We start from the raw sequence: 19,275 nt of genomic DNA on the forward strand, positions 1-19,275 counted from the left end.
GTATATGCCCAACTGAATTGGTATATGGATATAAACGAATTCTCCAACTTTTCTGTACAAAGAGACTAAAGAGCATTTAAAAAAAAGCCAAGACAGGTTTCAGGCTTTTAAAAATAAGAACTTTTAAATAATTAGACTTGTTGGTAAAACAAGTTACAATGTCCTAGAATTTAGCATTCAAAACCTTTTAAAAAGTTAAATTTACCTTCTAGTTTGATCCAAGATACCACGAAGAAAAAAGTATTAAATAGTAAATCCTTCCTTTGACTTATTTTTGAAGTAACAGACAAATTTCTCATTTGGACTCTTATAATTTATCTAATAAACTGAAGTTTTTACTGCAAATTATACCATTCACATAAATTGACACAAATGATGTAAATTTGGATACAGAGGACACCGCCAAATACTGTAATCCATTGAAAACATCCAATATACATATTTAAATAAAATGTATATAAATTCTGTTTCGATCTTGAATTTTTTCACTTAGTAGAGCTAAGAAATACAAAACATCTCCTGATGCAGTGTAAGCCATATGGACAACAATTTTACTTGCCATAAGTGAAATTTAATAACTAGGAATCCTGGTTTAATTTTTGAATGTAACACATATAAATGCCCTCTTGCATCTTTATTTTTCATTAAAATACAGAATCATTCTTCTCATACACACAGTATTGCCAAGTAGAAGATAAGGGCACAGATTTGGAATGATGTATCAGTGAATGTGACTTTTTCAGATATTAGAATGGCTGTCTGAACTTATTATAAAAGCATAGCATGTAAGATAACAGCATTTTTTACTTAGTCTTTTGAGGTGGCTAACATCAAGATGCATAGATGATTTTGAACTGGTAGCATTTTTTTTCTCTCTCCAAAGCTAAATGCCACCTTCAGAAGATATTTTCCAAAGCAGAAAAATAGGGTTTGCTTCAGACTACCCTGCTTGGATGCTGATACAACCACTCCCATTGTATAAAAAATTACCCTGCATTTTAAATGCAAAAGTGTATACAACCTCATGTCTGAATCTAAGGCTTAATTTGATGCAGAGACAAATGGGAGTAAATCCCATGGAATATAGCTGGATTTATCTCTAAGTAAACTTGCATAGGATTGTATTCCAAACCAGAATCCAATTTTTGTGTGGAGGGAAAAAAAATACAAGCTTGTGAATTGAAGATAAGGAACAAGTTTAACAATCCAGAATCTAAAAGCATAATGAAGGATATGTTTTCACATTTATGAAAAATATATAGTATGTTCTCGCAATAGATTATGACAGGCTGGCTGCAGTACACTCAATAAATGATGAGACTCTTTTTTCCCCACTTTGTAAAATGGAAAGAATATTATCTCCAGAGATGACTATCCTGATTATAGTTTCTTATTTATCACATCAAATACACCAGAGAATGAACAAAATAGGACCGAACAACAGGTGGAAGGGACCTTGCAGGTTTTTTACTCCAAGCCCCTACTCAGGCAGGAATTCTATACCATTTGAGACAAAAGGTTGTCCTATGACATAAGGTGAATGATTAAATGGTTTTGCATTAGGACCAGAGGTGGGCTGCTAAGGTGTGCTTGCCCCCGTGGCTCTGAGTGCTAGCGGAGTCCAGTGCAATTATGCTACTGTACTTGGGCAGGTAGCAAAATCGTGCCGGACACGCATGTGCGCTGTGGCCCTTATCCAGCCATGCCTTTCTAGTTCCAATACACTAAGACCCAGTTGGCTGGTGAAGAGATCAGTAAAATTTGAAGTCAGGCCTTTCTGCTTAGAAAAAACACACTTTTTAAAGTACCGCTGAGTTTCTGCAGCTGAATTCACAGAAACAAGTTTATTTTGCTGGGATAAGATATCGTAGATTGGGAGTGACAACTCATTTGAGTTTTCAATTATCGTTCTTGTCATCCCAACAAATTTTACTAAGCCACTAGCCATATTAATAGGCTTCAGAATTATAAAAAGTTCTTACTGAAATATTTTACTCTCATTAACTAAAACTAACAATTCCTATTTCAGCCACTAGAGGGAGAGGTTACCATATAAACTGGTGTTTAGTTTTAGTTCCATAGGAGAGAGATGTGTAACTGCAACCAGATTTTAATGAACATAAGAATTAAAACCCCAGCTATGAACACACTATAAAACCTGGCAGCATGATGTCTCTAATACATGACACAGGTCCTAAAGTGGTACCTTATACAATATAATAATAGCTCTGGGGTAAATGCCTAACACATTGGAGTTAAATCACACAACATAACAGTACTGAGACAAGATCTACAGGAGAAGTCATTTAGGGTATCTAATCACATGGCCAGTGGAGGGGGCTTTTTCAGGCACAAACAACATGAGTATTCTAAAGTCTCATGAGTGACCAACATGGCAGAACAAACATATTTCAGATACAGAAATGTTTAATGGTATTAAAGTGCTACTATTAAGCATAAACATATGCTAACATTTAAACACAATTCCACTGTACTGCTAAATGAGGTTATTTTGTTTTATTTTTTTTGTCACCCAGTCCTATCTAAACAATAGAATTAAAGATCTACAAGACTGAAATTAACAACCAGTAATTATAATCAGCAATAAGTTATGAGTTTATAAAGCATTTTTTTTAACTTTTTAGTTTTTTCCCTTAATAATTGGGGGACAGGCAAATTACTACCCCTCCCAAACAAAATCCTCAAATAAGTGTCATAAATGAAGTCTCAAAATAAAGAATAAAGTTTAAACTTGGTAAAGGAACAGTAATAAGTGTCTCTGTGGTTAAAAAGCTTAAAGAAAAGCAAAGACCTCAAAGTGCAGGTTAGAAAGTTCAAAATAAAAACAATGATAAAAACATTGGATACAATCTTATTCTTTAACTGCAAAACAACAATGGTTTCTGCTCAGGAGAAATTGGAAACAACCTAGCAGATTGTTGAATGCTTCTTAGCTATGGACCAAAGATTATATTAGGAATCCAGGCGCCAAAGTCTGCAAAGGGAATCCAAAAGATAGATCCATAAAACCCAAGAAGGAGTCTCTGTTCCTCTTCTGCATGGCAGCAGGAAAACAAGTCCCTTTCAATTGGTGTTAATTATAAAAGAGATTTGCAGGATCATGCCTAGGAGATCTAAAAATATATAGTCACGTATAGGTTATCTCACCCAAACAACTTTTACAAATGTTTATCAAAATAATTTGCAAAAGGAAAAAAAAATAGTAACTGTGGCTCAGAATGGAGACTTGTCTCTTTTCTGCACATCAACACTTGTTTTACAGGCTGGTCTGTCTCACTCTATCAGGAGAATCATTTTAGCTCAGTTACTGAATCCAGAGCACAGTTGCACCTGTGGTGTTCTGCTACAACTCAATAATCTAGTGGTAAAATCGTGCAGCCCAAGTTTCTTGCCTTGAAACCAAGTCCAGCTGAAACATTGAGCTATAAGCATCTTGCTATTATTACATTTCTCAGATGATGATCAAAGATGGCTGGAGATACTCAGTTAATAAAAGATGCTGACTGGACTAACTTTTGCTGGTGAGGCTACAGGAAAACTATTTAACTGCTTAGTTATATTGAAGGGAAAAAATTAAAAATAAATAAATAAATTGATGGAATTTAAAGAAATTTAAAATGGAGTTTAAAAAAAAAACACTTTGAAGTATTGTGCAAATGCATTGGAAGTGGTTCATCCAATGAACTATATCACCTTGGCTACTTTATCCCATTATTTGGGAAAAACATACAGCTATCCCAGATATGCTAGATTATCATAGATATTGGACATACTTTATATTATTTATTATTAGCACCACAAGGGTCTTATAACAAGTTTAACAAGTTCAAACTTTAACAAGTTTGAACATAAGGAGGAGGGGGGAAAACCCAATGGTGACAAATTAAAAAGCAAGCACCTGAACAGCCAAATTTCCCATCCAATCCATCTTTCAATATAAATATCCATTGCTGATGGTCCAGCTCTATGCAACTGGAATGGTGTCCTGGATTTGAAATTAACTGAAGTTTAGCACTAAGTCAAACATTTTGGGTTATGGTCAGATAAAGACTAATTGGTTCCCCTGCTAGGTCCCTACTCTTCCATGGACTCATGGAGCTATTCTAAAGTTGTCTGTCCAAGCTTAGCTGTTGAAGGGTGGGTTGGGTAAGAAAAATACTGTATCTTAAGAGCTCTGCCATATGAAATTCAGTTGCCCCAAAGAACCCAGTTGCTCTGCTCCAGCACTAGACTCTAGGAAGTGAAGGAGAGCTTGACACTAGCGCTGGAGTAACCCTCGTCGCTCCCAATGCTCTGCAAGCTGCTGTGATCATCAATGTCACTTGTACTGGTTGTGCTGATATCATCCACGTCTCCATGGGAGAACTCTGTGCTTTCCACATCCACTTCAATTTCTTCTGGAGGGGAAAAATAAAGAAAGAAGAGCCTCAAGTTAGTATCAGAGCAAGTTTATTTAAGACCATCTCTGCCTGAAGAACCTAGATCTGGGGTGTCAACCCCGCTCATATTGCAGGCCTTATAGTGACATCGCAATGTTTTTTTGCCTTTGTGGAGCTGGGATGGACGTGGCCTGCATGGGCCATATCTGGCATGCAGGCTGCCAGTTTGACAGCCCTGATCTAGGTTCATTCCAGCCACGTCCCGAGGACTTATTATAAAGTTGTGTCTTAAAATCTTAGAAAAAATGAAGAACAGAAGAGAGAAAGGTGCATTGTGATAGTGATAAGAATTTTTTTTTTAATTACAAGAGATTGGACTGTGCTCAGTTTTACAAATTTTTATTAATAGCCAGCTATTATTTGGTTCCTAATTCAATATTTATATCTAGTCACTGTGCCTTGGATTAAAATGGTAGATACTAATTCAATATTCTATACATGAATAGATCTCTCCCCATCCACCCAAACAGATTTCTCAATCTACATTAAGGAGCATCACTGCACACCAAGATAGATTGGCTGTTCATATAATAAAACTTCTTTGATTATTTGAAGTTTTAAAGTTCCACATTACGGACTTGAAGAAGTAATGTAAAATAACAGAAGATTATAGAAAGAAATCATGGATCATTGGGATTGTTTGTGAAATAGGAAGGTAGTATTGCCTGAATTCTCTCGGTTAACTGAGTTTTCTATTCCAGTAAAGCTTTAACCTCTGTTGCAGAGCTGTCTAGCTCTCTCAAAAGTATTCTGGATATATGTAGTCTCAGAGGTATTTTAGGCCATGAGAGAAGAATGGCTAAAGACCCAAGTATAAATTTATCAGTTGCTCAAAGTAATTAGAAATATTTTCTGAGCAGTTTTTTTAAAAAAATATATTTTTAAGGTGGCCATGGCAGATGGCCTTGAAAGAAATCTACAAAAATGCAGTGGCATCTGGACCCAGGTACGTCCAAATGTATGCTGCGTAAAAAAAACACTTCCCCATATTCTTTTGGTTTATCGAGCATGGTGTCTCAACACACTCAGAAGATAACAAAAACTCTAAGGGGAAACATTTACTAATATGCATTTGATTCCTGAATCAAACTTTCATCTAAAAAGAAGCAGTAATATGTCTTTCTGTACTCATGTAATTGAATCAATGTTAAAATCTAATATTATAAGAGAGGGAGGGACATCATCTCACATATTTGTTGACTTCTCCTTTCCCTATTATATCAGTTTGAGTAAATGGTTTGAAACCAAGATATTTTGTTATCCTAATTTCATAAAGCAAGAATCCCAATATATAATTGTAAAAAAAAAGCTCTCCTCACCCCCAAAATTAATCCTCTCGGTGTATTTAGGGATCATGGGGAATGTCTTTGCCTATAGAATTATGAGTACTTGGTTTTATGTAGGCAAGTGCTCTGTACTAACATATTTTTTGCCAGGGCAGAATTCGGTATCCATACATAAAGACTTTTCCTACTGACATTTGCCTATTTGCATGAACATTTTGAGCCTATGCCATTGATTTGAATAGCTTTTGATGGGTGCAGTGTTTACCATAAGCACTCTTTCATTTGAATGTGGAAGTTGAGCTTAACTGTAATTATTATCAGTCCCATAATTCTAGTGAAAGCTGTTTCTGGATAATGTGCAAATAATCTTGTGATGCTTTAGCATTTATGCCTTTCTTGTCAAAAAAAATCATGATAGTATCACAAGAAAATAAGCTGTATCCAAATAGGTTTCTACTACATATTAATTTGAAAGCTCTGCTAGAATATCATTAGTGTTGTTTTTAACTATCAAGAAAATTGAATTTATATCTTGGCAAATTTGCAGAATTAAACAGTGGATGAGTACAAATGACAATTAATCAAGTAATAATGAAGGGTGAAACTACTTTGTAAGATAGTTTGTCCATTGCAGTCTACCATATATGTTTTTAATTATGTACAGATAGAGAGTCTTCATACTTATGAAATACTGTACATAAGATAAAATTATTTTAAGTACTGTAGGTATATTGTAGGCCTGGAAGTTGTTGATACTTGTACGAATTCAACTCAAATACGGAAAACATATCAAATATATTTTAGACAGAGAGAAAAATTAAACAACTTTAAGGTCTGTTAAATTTAATAGGGATATTAAAGACTCCTAAGCATCTATGAAAAATTTAGATGACATATGTCTCCAAACAAGAATCGCTTAAGTCGTGCCTCCTTCATGGCATGATTTTGCCATCTGAATCAAAGTAAGTTTAAGTTTATTGGATTTATATGCCGCCCCTCTCCGAGGACTCGGGGTGACTTACAACATATAAAAAAGACAATATATATCGAAATCCAAATAATTAAAATTCAGTTACAACTAAAAAAACTAAAGAACCAATTAAAATACATACATAACCAATCAACAAACACACTATACATTCATCAGCTAGAGGGTAGAATCTAATAATAATCTAAATAATCTAATCGCTTATTTTCTTGTGATAGTATCATGCCTTTTGTTTTGACAGGAAAGGCATAAATGCTAAGGCATCACAATATTATTTGCACATTATCCAGAAACTCATAGATTGAAACAAAGAAATTGTACAAAGCAAAGAGAACTGAACATTTTGTGTCTTTAACTAACATATGGAGGGATCAAATACTGACCTCGCTCTGAATCAGAGCGATCTGAGGACATGGTTGATCCAGTGCTGTCCATTCGTATTCGCTCAATCTCCTGAGGGCTTTGCAACTGCTCCAATCGTCGCTTTAGGAACCTTTGTTCTCTTTCCAGATTCTCAAGCTGATGCTGGCTTCTCCTGTCAGCTTCTTCAAGTTTCTGCCATGATTAAAAAAATGTTTTTCATTGTCTGGATTTCCCCAGCACTTTCCCCATTTTATGTAATAATATTTTCTTTGGATCTTATTCTGAAAGCTTTATCAGAAGGTAACTGGTGATAGTTATGACTACAGAGAAAATTGGAAATATGTTTTGGAAAAGTTGGAGGATCAGAGATGAAGAATATGAATGATATATCACAGAATAATGTGTTGCTGCATATGAGATATATGCCATTAAGTGGCATCCTTGCAAGTGTCCTTACTCTCTATAAAAACAACCAGTTTGTTTCTCAGTCTAATCTTAGAGTAATGAAGAGGAGACGATCAAGCAGAGTAGTTCTTTTCCATCACTGCCCACTCTCCATTCAGATAATTTAATAGGAAAGGGCATCACAAGTAAAGAAGTGTATGTACCTTTCACCACTCAATTCATCAGTTATTTCTTTGAAGCAGTTCCACATTTGACCAGTCATTTATGTAATCTACTGCAGACTCCTTTCATTACAGCTGGGAAATCTTACCAGGCCAATGCACAGGGTTTCTTGATGGCCAGCAAGTTGCATAACTCCAAGTCACCTCAGGCTAATACCATCCATTTAAGTAAGCAGGGTTTCCCTCCCTGCTAAGCTTGAGCTGTTCCAAAGTGTTTAAGCACATCCTGATCCCTGTGATCCTGGCAAAAACACTGTAGCCAAGGCACCCGCTGTGCTCTTTTTAAATTATTTTTTTTCTTTTTTGTTATTAGGTATTTATTTTCCAAATGCAGTTCCCATATACTGGAAATGGAATGCAAAGAGAATATGTACACTTGGATAATTAACACATCCTACTAATGACTCTTGCTCATTAATAGTTTCTTCCTAGTGTGTTTGGCCTGCTCATGGAGCTGTGCAGAGAATGATCTGAATAACTCTGGATGAGGCTCCATGTAGTTTAGATGATAGTACTTGACGTTTCACTAGTAGTAAGTATAACCTAAGGACAGTAACATTAGCAGATTGAAGAAAGATAAATTGCCATAGGGCTTCATCTAACAAAGTGTTTTCTTGAAGTTCAATATTGAAATAACTTTTGAATAGATAAAGGTATCTAGGTTTGAATGCCCAAATGTACAGTTGCCCAAATGTACAGTTGCTAGTCAATTAATATTTTCAGCAAATCTATCAATCATTAATACACGACAGAACTCCTGCATAGTATGTTTTATATGATTTCAGACACACACTTAGAATTTTGTTTTTATTATTGTTTCACAATAGTACTTTACAATATATCTGGGATTAACAGTTTCTGAATAATGTTATTGCTATAATATCTTGTATTTCAAAATATACTATATTTTATATTATATATACTATATTCTAATATACTATAGTATGTTAGTAGTATATATTCTATATAATATATTATATATACACTAATATACTAGATAATATATTGACAGTTTCTGAATAATGTTATTGCTATAATATCTTTTGTATTAAAAAATATATAGCAAAAATTAATCTATGATTATAAAGTAATGAATAAAATCAACAAAAAATGTAATACTTCAGATCCTGGTATGTATGTATGTATGTATGTATGTATGTATGTATGTATGTATGTAGATATGTATGTATGTATGTATTTATTTATTTATTTATTTATTTATTTTGTCTATTACAAAATGTAGGTATGTGAAGATATTGCCAGATGCCTGACTACAGTTTAGGAAAGAAACAGAGAAATAAAACTTCATTTAACTTAGTAATTATCTTGATAGCTGTGCCATAAAATTTGGGCATTCAAACCTAGATACTTTTATCTATTCAAAAGTTATTTCAATATTGAACTTCAAGAAAACACTTCGTTAGATGAAGTCCAATGGTAATTTATACTGTCAATGGTACAATATGTTAAGATTTCTTAATTGTACCTTGTGGAACTGTACTATTCTGGAATTTTAAATAATTTGTTGACATTTAAAATATAGTATTTAAGCAATTATAGGCTGAGTATGTTATGTCAATGATTTCTATAACACACTTCAGATTTCTATCATTTCTATATGAGACTTCCTTATAGAGCAAACAATTTCTGCAAATTTGTACCAAGAAAAATAATGCCACAAAAATACTAGGACATGCTTTTAAAGACACTACATCAATGTATAAAGAGGAAGATAATAATCTTATCTGCAATTATGGCTGGTGGGATAACTGAAACATTATTATACATGGAAACTGGTGGTCTTCTTACCTTAATGTGTGCTTTGGCTTTGTTAAGCAGCCCAAGAGTTGTGTGTCTGGTGCAGTCAGGTCCTAATGGTATCAGAACTTTTAAGCGCTCTAGACACAGGCGAAGGTGGGCTCGTCTGGGAAGAAAAGGTGCAGAGATACTGTATATTGAAAAGTGAAACTTGCCTTCTTCAAATAGCTTCCTAAATAATATCACATTGGCATCTGCTGTAAAAGGTGAAAACACTTTGAGGCTGGTGTTCTAAAAAGCACAGCTAATGAGTCAGTTAATACCTCTGACAAGTATTTGAATAAAATCGTAGATATTGAATTATTTCACCATTGATATTCCATGTCATTCATCTTAACTGGCAATTTATGATAGTTCTATGTTACTCCAGTGGACACTACAATGCTCAAAGAAAAATGAATTATGCCTATCATGCATTCCTTTCTTTTTTATTTTGCACTGCAGATTAAAATGGTTAATAATCTTGGTTCCACTTTGTTCTCATCCGCATTACTGTGCTTGAACTCATGATTACTTTAACAACAAAAAAGGAAGGCTGCAACAACTTGCCACTCCACATTTTTAATACAACCCACTTTTCCTAAATTGACACTCCCAGAATAATTTGGACTACATTTCCCACTTCCACCAGCCATCTTGGCCAATGGATCTGGGGGTTAAAAATATTCTTCAATTCTAACCATACAGAGAAAGAACTGTGATGCAAATTAAAACATTTCAACAAGATGAGTGCAAAACAATTGTTAAATTATTTGGCTTCTGTCTTATTTATTTAGGCTATTCCATACATAGAACTATGCAACTACCCAATTTACCACACTCAACGAAAACATTAATATGACTGCTAGCAACCCCCCCCCCCCACGCACACATTTCCAAAATCCCAGCTGCCCAACTGATTCATGCTCAGCTGCATCCTTGTGCCCCCATATTTAGAGCTGATAATTGGAATATGATGTGTCTTTGAATTGACAGCTCCAGTTTTTACATGTTAACTATAGTTAGAGGACAGAATGATCTGTAATTTAATTGGTTCATGTAATTTGGTGTGAGAGGCAAAAGTACAATCTTGTGTTTCAATACATAAACACAGAAGATAGGGAATTCTTTTGCACAGTGCAGAAAACCATCCATAAAATACATTGTTCTACATTGACTAAGAAAATAATATACTTAGAGATCCATACAAATAAAGCAACAGATTTGCTCCATATATTTGGATAATTTTAACCTGCCAACTTCCTACAATCACGGTACATCCTATTTATTGTAAATATGATTATTTGTGCTAGTTAAGCAAGAGATGGCCACTATATAAAACTGTTGGAGAATTTGTATTATTTCAAACTTTAATTTTTGGTTATAGTAGTAAAGAAACCTAAACATGCAAGAATATTTTAAAAGTGCTTATAGGCCAGCCCTATTTTCTCTACATCCTCTCACTAACTTGCAACATCCAGTTATTAATTTAGAGAACTAGTACAAAATGTTTCATATTAGAAATAACAAAGACTCTGGATATTGTATGTTAATATTATCATACAATTAGTAAAAGGCATACATTAACTGCAGACTAGCTTTTAAATGTGCATATAAAATTATGTGTGTCATATGTCCATCTCTCAGAATAAATTTCTACTAGTGGTTTCTTTGCTTTGATCATCAGCTGACACATTGAATCAGATCCTAATGATAATTGAGGAGAAATGAACACTTCCGCATATCCATATCAGAAAACTCAAAACACAATTTCGGACTAGAAGTCTAATGCATTCTTCATATAGAAAATAAAGTGAGTTTGAACTCTTAATATAGGAAAGGAAATATGCTTATAAATCAGTGTACTTTACCCTAACTTACCTCTCAGGGTTACTATCATTAAAAAAAATGAGGATAAAGCAATGGGTTGCTTTAAGCTGCTTTGAGTTCCTAAAGAAAGGCAGCATATACATTTAATAAAAATGTAAATAAACTGACATTTGGCAGAATGAGTGGCAATTTGGCAACTGAAAAATACTACAGTATTTGCTTTAAAGGAGAATAAGCAATAAAAAGGGAAAAGTGTTTAAAATATATACAGCTGTTCAGAAATCTAAGAATGAATTTCATAATATTGTTTGAATCATTTTTATTAAACAATATTGTGATATATTCTATTACTGGTAACCCAAATAATAGAAATTGCAAAAGAGATTTCTTAAATACAAACTGCAGATTTTTTTAAACTGGTATAAAAACATAAAGATGGAATACCTGAATAATTCTAACTATGGGTGTTATGTTTAGTTCAGGATGTTCCAGACATATCCTGCTCACAAATTTCTTATTTAGGGAGAGACATTATTCACATTAATAAAGTGAAGAAAGGTACAAAAGAAGTAGCTATTAGCTATCAGCAAAAAGGATGGATCACAAACCTTGGGGGAAAGTGACTATATAATTCAGGAGTTCTTTATATACAGATGTGTGCGTGTATACACACAGACACACCAGCAAAGTGCAGGCAAATGCACATTTTGAACTTTATAAAAGTGGATTTTAATATGTAAAGTCAGAAGTTTAATGATAAATAATTATCTATAGCACAAGAAACAAATAAGAAAATGAACCAAAGATGGGAAATGAGATGTTTCCAAAAGAAGAGACACTAAAAATTGTTGTTGCAGCCAGAGAATAAACAACTGGCAAAAATCTAGCAACATTGCACAAACCTTTATGATCTCCTTCCAATAAAAATTTTTTTGTTTTACCACTGAACAAGTCACCAGTGAAGAACACATACTGTTAACTTGCAAGTATGATATCAGAAAAACTGGAGCCTGAAATCATCTAAGTTGGGTAAAAGATGTTAAGAATAACCAATGGGGGTTTTTTCAGACAGTCTTTTTTTAAGGAACAGAAAAGGCGTATCACTTGCACAATAAAGACAGAAAAATATGTACTAAGACATAAATAAAGAGCATTCAATACCTATTTTTCATTCCTAGTGAGATTTGTGTTTTATCATAATATAGCAAAATAAAGAGATTGCTTTGAATTTCAGTAAAAACTAAGAATGATATGATCAGGGGAATACTGTTTGAATTCTTGTAGAGTTCAAATCTCTAAAATAATATTGTTCAAGAACAAATGTTACCAAACTAAGATCATCTAGTTTTCTGATTCAGAAATTTTTCTCTATTTTTCTCTACAGAAATGTTATGGTCATAATATATTTTCATTTCAACCAAATGTTTGGCAAAATACTTGAAAACATTCCCAAATGGGCTGAATGGCTCAAACATTGTAACTAAAATGTTCAAATAATCGGTCAAAATGGAGAAAACAAAAATGACACCCCAAGATTCAATCTTGAATCAACATTTATGTGTTATGTTAATAGCTTGGATGGCAAGATAGATGGGATGTATGTACAAATTTAAAGATGACACAAACAATAGAAGGTAGAAAAATTGTTCAAAATGATCTGAATAATTTATAGGCTGAAAATAAAAATTTAGTTGGAACAAATGAAAAGTCCTTAGGAAAAAATAACTAAATGTATGGGTACATCATACAAAAATGAGAGAATCAATCAGGCATTCTAATCTGGGTTTAAGAGCCTACTGGCAACAAATGTATTGACTTTGAAATCTATTTTATTTAACAAAATTGGCTTTGGCTTTGACTGTCTGTAGTCTGGCTGCTACATTCTGCACCAATTTATCTTCAGAGGCAGATTCATATGAAGTGTGTTAGAGATAATAAAGTTCATATCTCTTTCCAGAAACAGATCTTTATAACTATGATACAACCAAGTTAATAACCACTGATATCTCAGCTATGTTCACATACAAGTTAGAAAGAAGAACATGCCAAAATTAGAGGAAAATAAATTCACTCTGCTTCCAATTTATGTTAATTGATGCACTCTTGTCCTGCAGCAAAAGAAATTTTAGTTATTATGCTCCTTTTCATTTCTGTTTTTCATGTAAAAAAAACCCTCCTGCTACAATACAACCAAACATATATTTGGCTGTATTCATTTAATGTTCACATTCCTTTAATGCTCACATTACAAATAGGGAAGCCCAGTTCAGCCACAATAAAAGGTTAAGAAGCCTGCAAAACAATGTGACTTTAGCCTTCTATGCAAATCAAATTACTGCATCAAGACACACAAACAAGAGCGGGTCACACAGTCTCCTCATAAAATGTTCTTTTAAACCAGTTACACAATCGCTCTCCATCTGACATTTGTCACATCTCCCAAAAGCAAATAATGTAAAACCTTAGGTTAAAATAATGCCCTTCCTCAGTACTGCAATACTGAGATTCCATAATGAACTGGAGAACATATAAACTGAAATTCATTTTGAATTCAACAAGGTGATTTACTTTTAACTGGCAATTAATGAAAGTATTTAATACACTTTTAAACCAGCTGCGTGGTACTTCAGAGTAAGAGCAAAAGATTAATCCTTGCTACACAAATTTACTACACAAATTTCTGTTTCAACCCGGAGGAGAAAAAGACAGGGGAAAATAGCTCCTCCCTCCCTTCCCCAGTATGGACTGTTATCCTTGGGATTCATTCTAGTATCCGCTAATCCACATGTTCCAGGCTGATCTACGTAAAGTTTAAAACTATCCCTACCTTCAGTTTTCCTCCTTCCGTCTTCTGAAGAAATCTCCTCAGGACTCATTCACAAACTACAGCTGAAATTGAATCTTCCAAATCAATAACACAAAATGATGTCAGTCTCTGTTTATGTTCCTAAAAGCCTTCATGGGTCTTGTCCACAGACAAAGGAGAGGAATATGAGAGTTCCATTTACCCAAATGAAGGCTGAAAAATTAATCTGGCTCCTTCACTTACATGTGGCATTTAACAACTGCTATTGTTAATAAACTGAAGAGTCGAGGGGGAAGGGCATAAGAATTGTAATTATACCACTGACAAGCAAGGATGATTAAGAGTTTTAGGGTCAGAGGCTTGGCAAGTGGACTGTCAAAAAAACCCAAAACTACCAGCTTATCAGTATTTCCATTCTAAATATTTCTCTATTATAAAAGGGCCCTCAGTCATTTTTTTAAAAAACCAACCAAACTTTATGGCATATTAAAGACTTTCAAATTGATTATTACTTTTTTGTGGATGTTGGGATATTTCATTAGATGCTCAGGAATATCTCTGTATAATTTTAAATGTAACTTTTTTAAAAAGGAAAATTCTATTAAAACTTGATTATTTTTCTGAACCAAAGAGATTCCGGCCATTTAATCCATATTGCTGTGAAGAAAGCCGCTTCTCATGTAACACATTTAAATTGATCTGAAAACTAGTGACCTCAATAAATCAAATAGTTGCAAACTAACATACCGGATAAGGATCCTGACTCAACACAGAAATCTGCATTACGGCATCCTGACAGATGGATGGATATCCAGCTTCTGCTTCAATGTCCAACAAAGGAGAAGTTACTACTTTTCCTGATGACAGGTCCCACCATCCAACTGCTTTCCTTCAGGTAGATTTTCCTAACATATAACTGGAATCTGCTTTCCTAAAGTAATCATTCCATGATTTGCATTCCAGCACAATCAAATCTTCTGTATGAAGCCCCTTTCAGGTTTCCCTCAGTTTCTCCTTTTAATAATTAGGTTTTATATAATCATCCATGGTTATCTTCTTTGAATCTGTTCTACTTCCTCTCTCTCTTTTTTTGGAATCAGTTTGAAGAAATGTATACTGGTCCTCCCAGTGGTATTTGACCAATATAGAAAAAAAGCAACATGATTGGTTTGCATGATTTGGAAATTATACAGTGTTCCCTCGATTTTCGCGGGGGATGCGTTCCGAGACCGCCCGCGAAAGTTGAATTTCCGCGAAGTAGAGATGCGGAAGTAAATACACCATTTTTGGCTATGAACAGTATCACAAGCCTTCCCTTAACACTTTAAACCCCTAAATTGCAATTTCCCATTTCCTTAGCAACCATTTAGATTATTACTAACCATGTTTATTTATTAAAGTTTATTTTTAAAAATATTTATTAAAGGCGGATGAATGTTTGGTGATGACATATGACGTCACCGGGCAGGAAAAACCGTGGTATAGGGGAAAAATCCGCGAAGTATTTTTTAATTAATATTTTTGAAAAACTGTGGTATAGACTTTTCGCGAAGTTCGAACCCGCGAAAATCGAGGGAACACTGTACTTCAATTGATGCTGCTGTAATATTCATATTACATTGCTGGCTCACAGTTATTTTAAGCTTCCAGGTTATTTTCCACTCAGTGAAGAAATGTGCATTGGTCTCTATTGAATGTTTTCCTGTTTTTAGACCATTTTGAAGTTTATTTCTAGCTTTTAGTTTTAACTGACCACTCAAATTTATATTACTTGTAAATACAAATATTCCCTCCATGGGGATATTAATTAATCCCATAATTAATTTTAAAAAGACCACAGAAATATGGACCAAATTTTGTGGCGCCCTACAGAATATATCATTTCAATTTGAAATTACAGAGTCATAATTTACAAATAATTTACAAAAGACTCTGTATAACTAGATATTGATACCTATAGTCACAACAAGAATTCCTTTCTTTTAAACATTATCATGTTTCAGCAGTTTCTTCTAAATTGTTAATAAGAGACAAGTTGGAAGAACTGTTTCTTGCTCACCAATCTTTGTTTTATATTCCAACTCAATATCATGTGCCATTTCAAAAATGTTTGAAAAATATAATATAATATAAAAACAAAAAAAGGGAAAAAGCACAAGTACAGCTCTTACCTACGAACGCCTCTACTTTCAAACTTTTCTAGATAAGAACCGATTGTTCTAGATTTTTTTGCCTCTTCTCAAGAACCATTTTCCACTTACAAACCCGAGCCTACGAAACTGTTACCGGAAAAGGCAGGGAAAAGCCTCCATGGGGCCTCTCTAGGAATCTCCTGGGAGGAAACACGGCCTCCACCCTCCCTGTGGTTTCCTCAATCACTATTTACTTTTACATTGATTCCTATGGGGAAAAATGCTTCTTCTTACAAACATTTCTACTTAAGAACCTGGTCACGGAACAAATTAAGTTCGTAAGTAGAGGTACCATTGTATTATTTTCTAAAACCCATGAATTATATCTCCTAATTAATTAATTAACCTATAATTGTTTAAAATAAACTTTTGCCAAATTGAAGGAGCCCTGGTGGCGCAGTGGTTATAATGCAGTGTCATATACAAACTCTGCTCATAGCCTGGAATTCAATCCTGATGGGTTCAAGGTTGACTCAGCCTTCCATTTTACTGAGGTCGGTAAAATAAAGACCTAGATTATTGGGGGAAATATGCTGACATTGTAAACCACCTGGAGAATGCTGCAATGCGACGTTTCGGTGAAATCACATTCACCATAATCAGGCTGAAGTTTCAAGCTTCGTGCTGTTGTAAAATGGAATGTTTGCAACTGTCATTTCTTCTTAGTATATAGTGTGGGGGTGGAGATTTGGTTTGAATGTAGCAAATAGATTGGGTGATTATGTTTTAGTGATCTGATTGGTTGGTGGAATCATAATTATTAGAAGGATTGACATGGTGATTTTTATGAAGTGTTTTTTCGTTTAAGGCTGGTTTCCAAATCTCTGGTAGGCGGGACGTGTCATCTCTTTTATTTATGCAAAGGGGGCTCCTCTCAATCTCTATGGCTTCCAAAGCAATTCTTCTATATAAATTCTGTTTTGTGAAGTAATTTAGTTTTTTTTTTCAAAGTCAATTGTCAGTTCTATAGGCTCCCCTCTACAAAACCTTGCCAAATTTTTAGCCAAATACCTTCAACCATATACAGAAACTATTACCTCATATGTTCAAAATTCATTCCACTTTATACAAATAATTAAAAAACAAAACCTACAACCCGATGACCTACTTGTGAGTTTTGATGTTGTGTCCCTTTTCACACAAATACCTATTAAAGAAGCCTTGACAGCCATCCAGGACAAACACAAGCCCCCCCAAATATACCCTAGACCTTACCAACCACTGCCTGACTAATACATACTTCATCTATAACGAACAAAGATATAAACAGATAGAGGGAGCCCCCATGGGATCACCCCTCTCACCTGTCATCGCCAACCTCTACATGGAATATTTCGAAAATAATGCATTAGAGCAATCCAAATACAAACCTAAACTTTGGCTGAGATATGTCGATGATACCTTTGTAATTTGGCCACATGGTAAGGAAAAACTAGACAATTTCCTCACACATCTCAATAGCCTACACCCCAAAATACAGTTTACCATGGAAACAGAAATCAATGATCAACTTCCTTTTCTAGATGTACTAGTCTATAAAAAACCCAATGGCAGCCTAGGACACACTATCTACCAAAAGAAAACCCATACCAACCGTTATCTAAATGCACACTCACACCACCACCTCGCACAAATCACCTCAGTGGCCAAAACTCTCATCACCAGAACCAAACGCCTAGCTGACCATGAGCACTTAAAAACTGAATTGAACAAACTCAAAGATGTATTAATTTCTAATGGATTCGAAGGGAAAACAATCACAAACCTAATCAAAAAAGAGACACTCCCCAAAAAACAAGATCAAGAACAGGACAATGGTACCACCATCCCCTCTTACATCAAGGGCACCACAGACAAAATTAGTAAAATTCTGCACAAACATAACATCAAAACTTCATTTTGCACTAACCAAAAAATATGTAATATCCTAAGGAGCCCAAAAGATAAAATCCAATTGGAATACCAAGGAATCTATGAAATCCCTTGCAAAACATGTGCAGCCACATACATTGGACAAACCAATCGAAGAGTAAGTGCACGCATTGCAGAACATAAAAATGCAATTAAAAAAGAAGAAAAAACTTCCTCCCTTGTCCAGCACATTAAAAAAACAGGGCACGAAATTGACTTTGAAAAAACTAAATTACTTCACAAAACAGAGAATTTATATAGAAGAATTGCTTTGGAAGCCATAGAGATTGAGAGGAGCCCCCTTTGCATAAATAAAAGAGATGACACGTCCCGCCTACCAGAGATTTGGAAACCAGCCTTAAACGAAAAAACACTTCATAAAAATCACCATGTCAATCCTTCTAATAATTATGATTCCACCAACCAATCAGATCACTAAAACATAATCACCCAATCTATTTGCTACATTCAAACCAAATCTCCACACACACACACACACACACATATATATATATATTATGTATGTATGTATGTATGTATGTATGTATGTATGTATGTATGTATGTATGTATTTATGTATGTTAATGCTATTGGTATAAAATCAGAGATGCCCTATGGTAAAAGCATTTATATATATCTTTCCATCAAGAGGTAGAAATTAGTATTATTAGTAAAGGTATCAATGTACAGCAGCTAACAATGTTCTCTAAAAATATTTTAAAGGAGGAAACCCCAACATTAATGGTCTTTATATAGAACATTATATATGTATTATATATATGCTACATATATATTTATATATATAATATATATATTTTATATACTATAAAATGTCTAGCGAAGGACAACCTGATTAGTATACTAAATGGAATTCATGAATTCTGCTTTAGAGCTATAAATCATAGACGCCACATGTAAAAAGTCTTCACATCCTCTGACATCCTGTACAGACATAACTAGTGAGCATAGGCAATACAGAGTTAGATGGAAAAATGATCTGACATGATATAACAGAG

General features: G+C 34.2%; 1 protein-coding gene across 4 annotated transcripts in view; it reads right to left on the minus strand.

The window, feature by feature from the left end:
* Positions 1 to 549: 549 nt before the first annotated feature.
* The window catches only part of MXI1 (MAX interactor 1, dimerization protein), a 76,905-nt gene continuing 58,179 nt past the window's right edge, over positions 550 to 19,275 (minus strand). For 2 of the 4 annotated variants that reach the window (XM_070752721.1, XM_070752723.1), the window contains exons 4-6: positions 9,533 to 9,647; positions 7,118 to 7,289; positions 550 to 4,418 (exon numbers count right to left, since the gene is read on the minus strand). In XM_070752721.1, coding sequence (XP_070608822.1) covers positions 4,255 to 4,418; positions 7,118 to 7,289; positions 9,533 to 9,647 — 451 coding nt within the window. In that variant the 3' untranslated portion in view covers positions 550 to 4,254. The remainder of the gene's footprint in view (positions 4,419 to 7,117; positions 7,290 to 9,532; positions 9,648 to 19,275) is intronic. The other 2 variants (XM_070752724.1, XM_070752722.1) reach the window with 2 other exon arrangements.

This window comes from Erythrolamprus reginae, chromosome 5 (assembly GCF_031021105.1).
Source record: "Erythrolamprus reginae isolate rEryReg1 chromosome 5, rEryReg1.hap1, whole genome shotgun sequence".
Lineage (NCBI taxonomy): Eukaryota > Metazoa > Chordata > Lepidosauria > Squamata > Dipsadidae > Erythrolamprus > Erythrolamprus reginae.